The 13,372-nt window shown below is 31.7% G+C and overlaps 1 protein-coding gene across 3 annotated transcripts in view; it reads right to left on the bottom strand.

Annotated features, from left to right (window-relative positions):
• LOC146995470 (uncharacterized) overlaps positions 1–12,989 on the bottom strand; it is a 48,431-nt gene extending 35,442 nt beyond the window's left edge. The window contains exons 1-3 of one of the 3 annotated variants that reach the window (XM_085824000.1): positions 12,443–12,989; positions 11,918–12,052; positions 3,169–3,374 (exon numbers count right to left, since the gene is read on the bottom strand). In XM_085824000.1, the coding sequence (XP_085680126.1) occupies positions 3,169–3,266 (98 nt within the window). In that variant the 5' untranslated portion in view covers positions 3,267–3,374; positions 11,918–12,052; positions 12,443–12,989. Of the gene's footprint in view, positions 1–3,168; positions 3,375–7,236; positions 7,657–11,917; positions 12,103–12,442 lie in introns of those variants that run through there. The other 2 variants (XM_085823999.1, XM_085824001.1) reach the window with 2 other exon arrangements.
• Positions 12,990–13,372: the final 383 nt, after the last annotated feature.

The raw sequence follows: 13,372 nt of genomic DNA, 5'->3' as shown, positions 1-13,372 counted from the left end.
TGAGGATTAAACATCATTTTAAGAATAAAAAAAAGTTAGACATTTTAAATAACATTTTAAACATTTGCGATCAGATAAAACTGCTATTTTATGTTGTCTTCTAATTCATTTAAAGTCTTCTTGACATAACAGGTTCATACACTAAATATATTACTCTTCCTTCATGCATTGGGATATCTTTCCAGATGCTAATATCTACCTGCTTTATTTCTTCTGGGATGGTCACATATGCATTTAGTAGCACTATGCACTATTCATGGAAGTCTGGTCTTATTTTATTCGATTTTTTGAATAATTAAGATTTGACTCAGGCTGAGAGCTACGGGTGCTGGGTGTGACTTAATTTGGCAGATTTCATATTATACGTAATGTAAGTTATCAAGATATTTTGTAAATGATGATGTACATAAAAATATATTTATAAATGTTGACTTATGTAAAATAACCTATGATAACTTCAGGGATTTAAATGCCCCCCTTTTTTTTTTCACTTACCCAACTGTACTCTTCGGCTAGCGTGTCCGACATCACTTCAAAATATTTGTTACGATTACTATTAATATGTTTACGTTAGTCTCCTTTAACATTAATATGTTTCAATTCATTGACCTAAATAAATAAATATATAAATAAAAATTGACTTTAATCTATAAATGCATAACCAACAAGATTTCTTATTCTATCATTTAAGAAAATTATTTCAACTTCACAGAACACTCAAGAAATCTAACTTTCCTCAAAATAAAATGCAAATGTAATGGAAACTTATTTATAAAATCATAACGTTTTCATTGCTTTGAGTTCCATATTTGTATTTTAGTACATTTTATGCAGTTAGTTTTTATATAAAGAAAATAAGATAATACTGAAATAGAAAATTTCATTTAAGCAAAAACGTAACAGAAATTACTTTATAAAATGAAAATGTGTGCAAAAAGTAAACAAAATAAAATTAAAAAAAAAAAAAACTATTAGGATTAATGTAAAATATTATTTTACAATACCACAGGAGCTATGTTGTTGAGAAACATTCTCTCTAAAAATTGAAGTTCTAATTCAGTTTTTAATTGGAATATATTTAATTCTGAATTTTTCGGTTGATTGCACAGTTAGGAGTTTTCAGCAACTCCACCTTTTCTTGCAATATTTATAATCTAGATAAAGAATTTAAATTTTTTAAGATTAGATGTTGAAGTTCTGCGGAAGAGAAAAGGTCAGGGTATTACATATTTAATTCAGAAGTCAAACAACAAAAATCAGCGTTATATTTACAAAATTTTCACAGTAAACAGTCACTGTGAAAATTTTGTAAATATAACGCTGATTTTTGTTGTTTGACTTCTGAATTAGTATTTATTCGGCGTGTTATTGTGTCTTTATTACATAATTATTCTAAAAACCTGAAAACAGAACACTTTTAAAAAATTGACTATTGGCAAATTCAGAAAGTTACTGTTAAAAAATTTCCAGCTGCGGTAAGATAGATTTCCCACAAAGCAGGTTTAGGATTTGCTAGATTTGGCGAGAAATCACCCATTTGGCAACATCTTTCAGCGAAATTGGCAATATGCCGTAGACGGATGGAGAACCATTTAGAACGAGTTCTTACTGGTTTGACTTAGAATGTTCTCGAATGCATGCTAAAAGCTATATAAACCCTGCCTGTATGCGGAGTAGCAGTAGTATCTCGAGTCTATCGAGTTGATTTTCAGTCTAGTATTGAGTTGATTGGGGAGTGCGTAGAGAGAGTCTCTTAATGTATCGCGAGTTAGTGCATCATCGAGTCTTATCTTGGAGTGTGTTGAGCTCCAAGAACGATTGAACTGAGTCAGAAGCTGTATTCTAGTGCTTATTGTGGAGTGCATCGCGAGTTGTAGCGTCGAGAATCTCGACAGTACGTCGAGTTCTGAGAAGACTGAACCTAGTCGGGAGCTGTACTCTAGCACTTTGCTGTGAAGCTGTCTTCACTGTTACAGCCTAAAGGCTCTGTTGCTGATTGTTTCAATGTGCTTGTCGCAGTTTTTGGACGACTGTAAACATGTTTTTGGAGATGTCCTGAATAATACTGGCAAATACATTGTGTGTTTATTAAGTGTCATCGTTAATCACTCCAAATTGCATGAACCTGTACAGGAATGCAACAGTACGAAACCTTTATTGGGTCTTTCTGATGAGCCTGCTTTTGGAGTATTAGTCCTCAGATTTGCAGTGAGGACTAGCTAAAACAGATGCAGAAAATTCTGGTTGAAAATATTTTCCTTGTGTGCACTCTGGTAGCAATGGCAAGCACAGCTCTGCTAGCTTTTTTACTATAGTACTTTTTTACTTGTTTACTTTTTTTACTCATCTGAAGAATCGGAGAATTTAAATCGCTGGTGTTTTTTTTTTTTTTTTTTTTTTTTTTTTGTTGTTGTTGTTGTTGTTGTTTCCGCACCAAATTCTGCACTTTTCGATGTCTGAAAACTTCATAGCCAACTTTAACTTTTCTATGCCTTTTTCACTGAAAATTTTAAATTTCCGTTATCACTCATAAACAATAATTTAACATAAAGCAAAAAGAATGAATTAAATAATCGTTTAATGTTAGATTAAACATCTAAATGTTCTAGCAGCATTTATTTGCTCATGTATAATTATCGAAATATTTGATGTAAAATTAAATTAACAGTCATGGCTACATTATTTTATAAAATTCTGCAAATTTCAGATATTTTGCAACAATTTATTCAATAAATAAATCAAATAGAATTTTTATGGTTTCGAATTGTAGGATTATACTATTTCATTATTTTTCCACTGCAAAATTAAGGTGACCGAATAGATTTTGAGAGCATCAAATTTGTATAAAAAAATGCAGTTAAATGTTAAAGCAAATATATATTATATCCTGATATGATTGTTAATTTTTGAATTTTTTAATACATGCATTCCTATTTTTAAACAACTAGTCTGGTAATTAAAATAATGTTAAGATTCAAAAACCAAACTACCAACTCGTACTAATAATTTATGGATAAAAGTACTAAAAATGGAGATGTTACTATATTTTAAAAATATTTTGGTACTGATGTCATTCATAACAGCATTTTCCATGTTCTATTCAGCTTTCTAAATTATACAGTGAGAAGAATGAGCAACAAGAACACATAATTATAGAAAATATCATACTTGTCGATGCAAAAATTTAGAGAACCCGGTGAAATTGCCAAAGTTCTCAATAATCTGGGGCTTGATGTGATGCAATCATTTTGTTCAGTTTGATTCATTTTTTCATATTACATATGTCATTTATCCATATCAGCCCAAAACCAAGAATTTGGCACCGTTTGTACACCTTCATCAAATTCAGCAATGTAAAAGAAACTCTTGAAAAGCTAAAATAATTATTTTAGGTATTTTAGGTAAATTTAAAATAGATCAAGTCTTAAAATAAATAAAAAAGCACTATTTCATTCAAAATATTTCAGGTTCAAAGCATAAGTTTAGAGAAGAACAATTTACAAATAGATTTGAGTTTTAATACAATTTATTCCTGTGTTCTTATTAAATACGCATTACTGTTCTTTTTTAATCGATACAGATTTAAGTTTTGGTAGAGGGATAATTTTTTTTTACTTTGGTGTAATAAAGGCGTTTCTTCGAAAACATAAATTGGAAGAAATATTCTTGATGAATACTTACAAAATAATCTCTCTCTCTCTTTATTTATTTATTTATTTATTTTTAAATCTTAAATGATCATAAACAGCGTTTTTGTTAAAAATGCTATCTGTAAAATTTTCTTTAGTAAACACCAGCAAAATGGAAACTGCCCTAACATAATTAGAATTTTATTTATTTTATTAATGTATGTATAATGATGTATCTAAGTATGAAATCAATTAAAAATCAGCTTGCCATTTAAAAAAAAGCCTTGCTTTTATCAATTAACCCAAGTACATTTAGAAACAAATTTAATTGGTTTAATTATTCAGAGACTACTTTTAAGGAATGACTATATAGAAAATATTTCATATGAAATAAAGTTGCAACACTTAACTAATAGGATCACGTTCATTATTCTTTGCAGAACTTTATTGACATAGCTAATTTTATCTGCATATACATGTTTATGAATTAAATGTATATTCAACTGAGTAAAAGGAAATAATTATTTAATTTAAATTTTGTATATTTTGCTCTTTAAACAACCTGTTATTAGTAGTATATTCTGAGGCAGGAAAATGATGTTCTATTTTTATTGCATTGCATGATTATTTTCGTGTTATTTAAAAAAACATTAGCAAGCCTTGTGAAAACATAATCGAGTATATTTAGTTATCAATTAAATAAATTACATCATCAATTAAATAAATTACACAGACATCAGAAGTATGCAACCTGATAATGTAATGAAAGTATGTAGCATTTATGAAAAATTGTGGCTCGAATTGAAAGAACAGGAAATTTCTACAAATATTCTCATATTTAGAGTTGATTTTGGACTGACATCACTTTCATGAATTATTAGTTTTTTCTTCTTGATTGGTATGATGTCTCTTTCATCACTTGAGTATTCGTGATACGATTCTGCTTCAATAGATGATAAATTAGGGGAGATCTCACATTGACTAGACTTCATGATGAAATCCATAATTAACAATTGCCTGTTGTTTTTTTGTCCCCCTAAATCTTTTTAAACATCCGTATATAGATTTAAACACTTACTAAGCTCCCCTTGGAATCGGAGATTTCATTCGACATTTGTGTCATATTGTAAAAAATGATTACCTAATTTTCTTCCCAATTCAAGTCCTACACTGATGACTTTAGCTGTGAATGCAGCTGGTTCAGATTGGTCTTCATCATGTTTATTTGTTTCATGAATCATGTTAACTAACTCATCCTCATTTAGTTCTTCATCAACCATTATTCCTTTAATATATGCTTGAGCTAAATCCTCAAAACCTTCTCCTACTACAGTTTGAGCCAATTTAGTGATCTGAGAATATTCACACTCTAATGGTAATCTATCATTCTCATCTTTAGCAACATCCAGCGTATTGCTTTCCAGCATGCGTTGAGCATTGATTGTTTAATCTGAGTATATGACAGTCCAACACAATCTAAGATTGTAAATTTCTTCCAAGCATCCATAAGAGTAAGATTCATTATTCTCCATTTTTTCTAAAATATACCTAAAGGTTTGTTTGATATACACAATGTTGTAAAAGCCAGAAAATATTACTTGATTCAATGGCTGTAATAAAGAAGTTGTATTTTTTGGGCAAAAAGACTATTTCTACTTTTTTGTGTTGTAAATTTTGAAGATGACCAGGTGCATTATCTATTAAAAGAAGAGTCTTAAAAGGCAATCCTTTTTTACCTAAATAATTTTTGACATCTGGGACAAACATGGTAAGAAATCATTCATTGAACCTTATGGCAGTGACCCGTGCTTTCCTGTTAGGCATCCAATAAAAGGGAAGGTTATTTATATTTGTTCCTTTAAATGTACATGGTGTTTTTCATTTGTTAATAACCAATGGTTTCATTATATAATTGCCTGAAGCATTGCAACAGAAAAAAATTGTATGACTTTTCACTACCTTATGACCACTAGCTGATTTGCAAGGTACAGTCAAAAGTCGTTAATTCGGACACCTATAATCCGGAATGATCTATAATCCGGACCTCAAAGCTAAAAACTTTCTGCGCATGTGCCGCGTTAGCACATGCGCACAGGCGTTTTACGCGAGCGCGTAAGAACTTGACTACTGCGCATATGCGTGTGAGCAAGCGCAGAATACGTTTTCGCCTGCGCGTTTAATGTATAACGGACGGTGTAGGCTAAAATTATCTAATTATCTATTTCAGTTAATGTTAATGATTGCGTTGTTCCTTAATCTTCGAATAGGATCCCGCTTATTATTTTTTGCAGACTGTAAGAGCAATTTTATAAAAGTAAACTTGAACTTTCGATTATGTCAAATAGAATTTCCGATGCTGGAACTTCCAAAGGATCTACAAAACGAAAGTATGTTTCAATGTCCAACAAACAAAAAGTGAAATTGCTGAAAAAAATGGATAAAGACATGAAGAATGTGACAGAGAGGTTAGTAAAAACGAAAAAATTTCCATTGACCAGTTAGTCGGTATTCTCGGCACAGCAATTAACGGGACTTGAACAGCAGAACTCTTTAACTGAAAAGAAATTATGTCTGTTTATAGAATTAAAGAGAAAGTATTAGTATCACATAAAATGAAGCAACTTAAACAACTTACATTGAAAGAAATGTTTAATAAAGTAAACAAATAAATATTAAGCTTTTTTTTTTGTAAATTTTGATACCCTTTAGATCATAATTGTTCTTTATTTCATAAATTACGGTTTCATATTTTTAATTTTAGAATTTCTGCATGCCATCTTACGAGATTTAAACTGATGATCTATAATCCGGAAAAATCGATAATCCGGAATCGCCGAAGTCCCGACGAGTCCGGATTAACGACTTTTGACTGTATTTTTTTTTTTTTTTTTTTTTTTTTTTTCAGAACAACGTAGACACGTCAGCATTGAAAATCTGATCAGAAATGTAGGAGATCGTGGCAATTGATTTCAGCAAATTTTGCTGGATATTGTTGTTACATTCGAATCAGCAGATGCACTTTCTCCTTTCAATCTTAGATTATGTAAAGAATGCCTTTGTTTAAATATTATTAAATCTCTCAAACCAACCATGACTTGTGGAAAAAGATACCTTTTTTTCATCTGACAAAGTCGATAGTGACCGATTCTTAAGTGCTTTATAAATTTTTAAAGCCTTGTTTCTAATAGCATCAGTATCAATTGGAATCCATTTTAAATTTTCGTCTTCTACCCATATCTAATTCTTTTTCTAGTAGAGTCTTCATTTTTTTTTTTAATTGTCCTTATTGTGGCTTCATTCATGGAGTAAAATTTAGCAACATTTGTTACTCCTTCTCTATTACATAGATGATCTAATATTTTAATTTTTGCTTCTAATTTCATTTTTGATTTTTTTTTAAAAATCGTTTTGGCATTATAATACTTTAAAAAATTTACATAAATTATAAAAAATGCCACAAAAACTATAAATGTTGAAAACTTGCTAGTAAACATTCAGATATGTAGATAAAAATGATGTAATCCTTGCTGCTAAAATACTGATACTGCATTAGTTCGCGTGAACCATATAATTTAAAATTTTACTGTTATGAAATACATATACATACTATTGAGATTCTCCTAACACGGGGAATCCCCATCCTTGTTGTTGCCACCAGTGTTACCAAAGAAATGAGATTAAAAAATGACTTCAAATGTATGTATTTGCATTTATGCAGCAAATACTATTTTACTAAGTTTTTGAAATCTGTTAATTTTTAAACTGTGTAAAACTGAAATCATGTAAAACAGGTAAGTACTGTATAAATCGAGGGATAGGTGTATTTCCACGAGATGTTAATACATCAGAACTTTAAATGTCTGTACATATATACTTGAAGATGAAATCCTGCAAAGTTGACAAATGTTTTTAGGAAAATGAAAATTAAAATGGAAATACAAATTTAAATTTCAATAAATTTGACTTTCTTATCGTCAAGACTGCACTTGCATTGTTTTAGAGTGGAATTCATACAGAAAAGCTTCTAATTTCAAAATTGTCGTGTAGTTTTTGTAGTAAAATATATTCCTGTTTCTAACTTTTCCAGGTCTAATAAAGAATACTGCTTTAACATATGGTTAAATAAAATGAAAAGGCATGATCTTTTGTAGTATTTGTAATAATTTGTCTGTCATGTTACCACAAGTTTTTGTTGGTGTTAATTGTTTTTTATTTTCATTTTTTACTCAGAATTGCAGAATTCCAGGTCTTTAAATTTCTAAAAGATAAGCAACAAAGCATAGTATTTAAGAAAAATTTTTATTATTTGCACTTCAAATGCCGCATATGTCAACTAAGTTTAAAGTTGTATATTTTAATACAGAATTAAAAAGAATTAACACCAACGTGCTGCTAATTTGTGTGTGTCCAGTGAATTAGAGGAAAGACCATTCTTAATGCCCATCAACCATGATTTACCAACAATGCGAGAAACAGGCCATCTTTGGAAATCAGAATTTATTTTAGCAACATAAACGTTATTTATACTAGATTTGCATTTGCTGTCATGTAAGTTTTTGATGGGCTTCTGAAACAAAAGAAAATATTTGTTGGTGGTATGATGAAATAAAATATTTGATACTAATACTCTCCGACTGTCATCTAAAATCACACAATCGTTTCCTTTGTTGAAACAATTTATTGTGAATAGGTTTTCTTTTCCTTTTTTATTTGGACATCTGCAGCTTCATTTAGAGTATGCCCTTCCTCGATGAACTAATGTTCAGTTGTAGTGGGTTCCTGGGCATAGCCTTATCCCAGTGTAGTAAGTTAATACTTTTACGAATGTTAAAGAAATAATGTTGCTGAAGTTCGTAAAAATAAAAATTCGAAGAGCAGTTATGGCAGTGAAATGAAATGAAAGCAATTGTGACATTATAATCAGTAGTAATGGCAGAGTTTGCAGCAAATATAAGATGATGAGTTTTGAAGTTAAAACCTAGAGCTAGTTGGAGTGTGAGCAGCAGAGGCAATCGGGGGCGGAGAGAGAAGTAAAAGCCCTTTTCTTCTTTTTTCTTCCCCCTTTCCTCGAGTATTCAAGGCTGAATGGTTCAGTAGTCAGGTGGTAGGCGGGAGCTTGTTGAACTTCTGTTGGCTGGCAGAGGAGTAATCCTATTGGGTGAAGTGTGATTTACAGTGTGCTACGGGGAAGGCCTAGGCTGTTTTCAATCCATACTCCTTTAGAAGGGTACAAAGACACACATCATTTCCAGGTTCCTGGGTTGTACCTTATCCTGTGTATAGCACGTGAAATACACTGGTGTGCAAAAATTAAGGACAAAGTCGAAAAATTAGCATATCAGCTGAACGAAGAGGCAGAGCGGACAGAAAGACCAATCCCGAGATTAAGTAAGGTGATCTACGGTAGCACTTGCGCAGATATGCAGGTAGACATAATGGGGGAGTGTCTGAGTTGTATAAAGCATGTTCTCGGTGAAAGATCAGTATTTCTGGCAAAGAGATTGCACACCGTATAGCAGTTAAAATCACACTGAGTTGCTGCCTCGGCGAGAAATGGCGAATAATCAATCTGTTAGATGACATCTGGATGCTTTTACCCGAGGTCATTGGGAAGTTGGAGGAAGGCCGCCGTGTGACAAGTGTGGCTGCAGAGATCGGAATTGCTCACAGCATCGTTTCACGACTTTGGAGACAATTTAAAACTACAGGAACAGCTATCCGGGGGTTTAGTAGTGGTTTTAATTTTCCCAATTTTTGGTGCTAAGCTAGGCAATTAGGTATATTACAATAATTAGTTAAAGAATAATTAATTAGTTTTTTGGGTCTTTTTTAAACTGGTGTAAAGGCCCTTATTTTCGTGAGCTCGTCGTAATCGCAAAAATCAAAGCTTTGCGAAATACTTTTTTTTTCCCCCAACTTTACTTAAGTACTTTTAAAATTTTTCAACTTTCTGTTCTGTTCATATAAAATTCGTGAAATTTTCAACTCGCGAAATCACCGATATATTCATTTTTGTGAAAATTACGGCCTGCAAAAATAAGGGCCTTTACAGTAATTAAACGTTTATCAAAAACCTTTATTGTATGTCTCTGAGGATGGTTTTAGGCCTTTTCCTGTGTTCTTCGGATTTGATATGATTTAAAATTGGTATTGTGGACTTGTTTGCCCTGGTTATATCATTGTAGAATTTTTGACTGGAGGAACAACTTTTGGTTGTGGTGGTGTAGGTAAATTTTGACTTGAAGTGCTTCGTTGATTTACAGTGTTAACTGCATTCTGGACATAATTAGTATCGTTTTCAGGGTCCAGAGGACGAAATATATTTTTCATGGCAATGAAATTTGATGCATCTCTAAGAATTACAGTTTTTTAAAATCTGTTTTACACGGGAACCGATTGTCCGATTTTGATGCGGTTTCCTGCATTCAATAGCAATTTCATGCTCCACAAATTTTATATCTGCATCTCAAATAGGATGCAAGTTGTAGGAAAATGCTTTTGAAAGCAGCAAGCCGCATCAAAATCACACGACTCGAAAGTTAATGATCCATTTTGATGCGTTTTGCTGCTTTCAACTGCAAATGCATGCCCCATCATTTTGATATAAGTTTTATGTCTGTATCTCAATTAGGGCGTAATTTCGCCGGGTTGTCTGTCTATACCAGGGTTTCTTAAACTGGAGTCGCTGGACTTGCAGCAGGGGGTTGCCTAGAATTTTAGCAGTTTTGATATTTCTTTAATTTATTATAATACTTTTACAATTACCAAATATTTTTACATAATACAATACATCTTAAAATAGATATGGCAATACAGACAAAGAAAAAAAAAATGAATCCGTTTCGACGCCTTCATTTTATAATAGAAACGTTCATTTTTCTTGCTTTGCACGTGACGCTGTCATTTCATCTGTTACTTATTTAAAATGTTCACATTGTTCTATGTCTTAAAATTAGAAATTAAATGTAGTGACCTAAAACTGCAAGTGTACAAAAGAAAAAATTGACAGTTTCACTCACGCATGTGTCGGATTTGCGCAGTACTTATTGGGTTCCACAGAATTTTTGTAAATACAGTCAAAAGTAGTTAATCCGGACTCGTCGGGACTTTGGCGATTCCGGATTATAGATCATCAGTTTAAATCTGGTAAGATGGCATGCAGAAATTATACAATTAAAAATATGAAACCGTTATTTATGAAATAAAGAACAATTATGATCTAAAGGGTATCAAAATTTACAAAAAAAAGCTTAATATTTATTTGTTTACTTTATTAAACATTTCTTTCAACAAGCACATGCGTAAAGCATACATTAAGCATAGTCGAAATTAGAAAATTGCAACCAGAAAACTATTTGATGTGTACTTGTGATATTTATAATGACAAGGAATTTGATTTAAATCATATCAAAGACGGAATACATCGAGATGAAATACTACATTTAGTAAGGAATTATAAGCCGAATAAAATAAAAACATTTGTCCTGAAGATAAGGATAGTGCTGACAAATCAACTTCCAGTTCATTGCGCGCTGCGATGTCCCCCCCGCAGAGCAGCATGAAATTGATAAACAGATTTCGGAATGGTTAAGAAACAAAGGATATGCCTTTTTCCATTTTTTGCAGCAATTCCACTTTTTGTTTAATGGACTTCGAAACATACTTTTGCTTTGTAGATCCTGTACATATTAGTAAATATATATCGGAAATTCTGTTTGACATAATCGAAAGTTCAAGCTTACTTTTATAAAATTGCTCTAACAGTCTGCAAAAAATAATAAGCCTGATCCAATTCGAAGATTAAGGAACAACGCAATCTGCAACATTAACTGAATTAGATAATTTTAGCTCAGCTTATACCGTCCGTTATACGTTAAACGCGCATGCGTAAACGTATTAGGCGCATGTGCACAGGCAAAGTCACAGCCGTAAAGGTCTTACGAGCACACGTAAACGCGACGCATGCGCAGAAAGTTTGTAGCTTTGAGGTCCGGATTATAGATCATTCCGGATTATGGGTGTCTGAATTAATGACTTTTTGACTGTATTATGGCGTCCTGGGAATCGCAAAAAATTCTCAGTGGTAATAAGGTATTGCAACTGAAAAATATACTATACGTATGTATGCCTTATGGGCTTACCATCCTCGTGGTTAGAATTAGCGTTTGAATTATCCGAGATTTCATGTTGTTTTCTTTTTATATTTAACTTAAAATTATCATTAAAAGCATTAGCAAGGCTATCTAAGGGTTTTTTTAGCATACTGAGATGTTTAAAAACACACTTACCCTTAAGGGGCTCCAGTACTTTCAATGTATCACAGTTTGCTTTTGCCGTAAGAGGTGTATGCTGGTCCATGTCCGATGCGACTCGTACAGCATCCAATTGTTGCTTGAGGAGACGAGTATTCTCAATCTTAGCTTCTAAGGGGATGATTTGAGTATGGAACGAGTTAAGAGAAGATTAAGAGACATATCCTAAAATAATATGTCCAATTGTATCAAAATATTAGCAGTTTACAGCTATAAGGTGAATTATTCAGTATAATGATTTTTTAATGTTGACACTGATGGCAAATTGCTGCTAGAAATTCTGTGGTTTAGAGATATATAATCGTCCAGAATATAATATTTCATCACAATTATTCTTTTTCAAAGTAAAAAAATAAAATTTACAATAAAGCTTAGAACTAACATGAAAACTAATAGATAGTTCTTGTAACTATGCAATACATCTGGATTTATATCATAAAAATATTTTTCAATAAATAATAGTTCAATAAATAAGTATCTTAATATTTTATTCATACTTACAAGCCAGATGATGGGTAACAGGTATAAGAACACACCTCTATTTTCCATGTAATGCAGAAAAATACATAGTAGCTTCATCTGCCAAACGGTCTAGTACATTTATGCAGCATTGTTGTCTAACAAGACTCCAGGTAACTCGAGAATCATGGGAATATTCCAAGTAAACACCACTTTCCCATTGAAATTTTTAAATTTCAGTCACTTAAATCTAATATCCATACATAATTTACATAATCTTACCACATAAAAGATTAATCATTATTATAATTAAAAGATTTACTTCAAAAGATATTTTACAAATAGATATTTTAGATAGGAGAAAAACATATTTATTATATATGCCTTGTACAATGACTAGAACTTTAAGCACTTAAGTGTAACTAAGCAGATGGAACAAATAAATATAATACTGGTTTTTGAGTAAATGGAATCTAATTTCAAATTTTTAAACAAAGTAAGGGGGGTATCAAAGTATCAATATACGACAATTCCAATAATGAGTATAAGGATGGTACCTTACTCTAGATATAATATTACATGAATAATTAATTTTTATTAATCATGTATAAATATTCCTTTCTTTAGTTTTGTTAGTCAAAACATACTTTTATTTTTAATTATTAACTGTACAATGTTTGTCATTTCACAGCAAAATGCATTGTGAAGGAAATACATAAAGTCCATGCGGTGACCAGACAAAAGGACGAAAGTGCACACGACAAAAGCCCACAAAAATGACCCCACTGGGATAATTGCCCACGCGACTAATACCCACACCGATGAAAGCGCACATTGATGAAAGCCCACACAGATAAAAGCCCACATAGATAGAAGGGCACGCTGATAAAAGTCCACACTAACAAAAACCCACACCGATATATACGTCATGAATAGAGATAAAATAAAAAATAAATGAATAAGAAATAATTG

Source organism: Stegodyphus dumicola, chromosome 9, assembly GCF_044657685.1.
Source record: "Stegodyphus dumicola isolate Sdum_Otavi_A_Nest chromosome 9, ASM4465768v1".
NCBI classification, from domain to species: domain Eukaryota; kingdom Metazoa; phylum Arthropoda; class Arachnida; order Araneae; family Eresidae; genus Stegodyphus; species Stegodyphus dumicola.
Note: the sequence above shows the minus strand (reverse complement) of the source record. Positions and strands in the feature narration are given on the sequence as shown.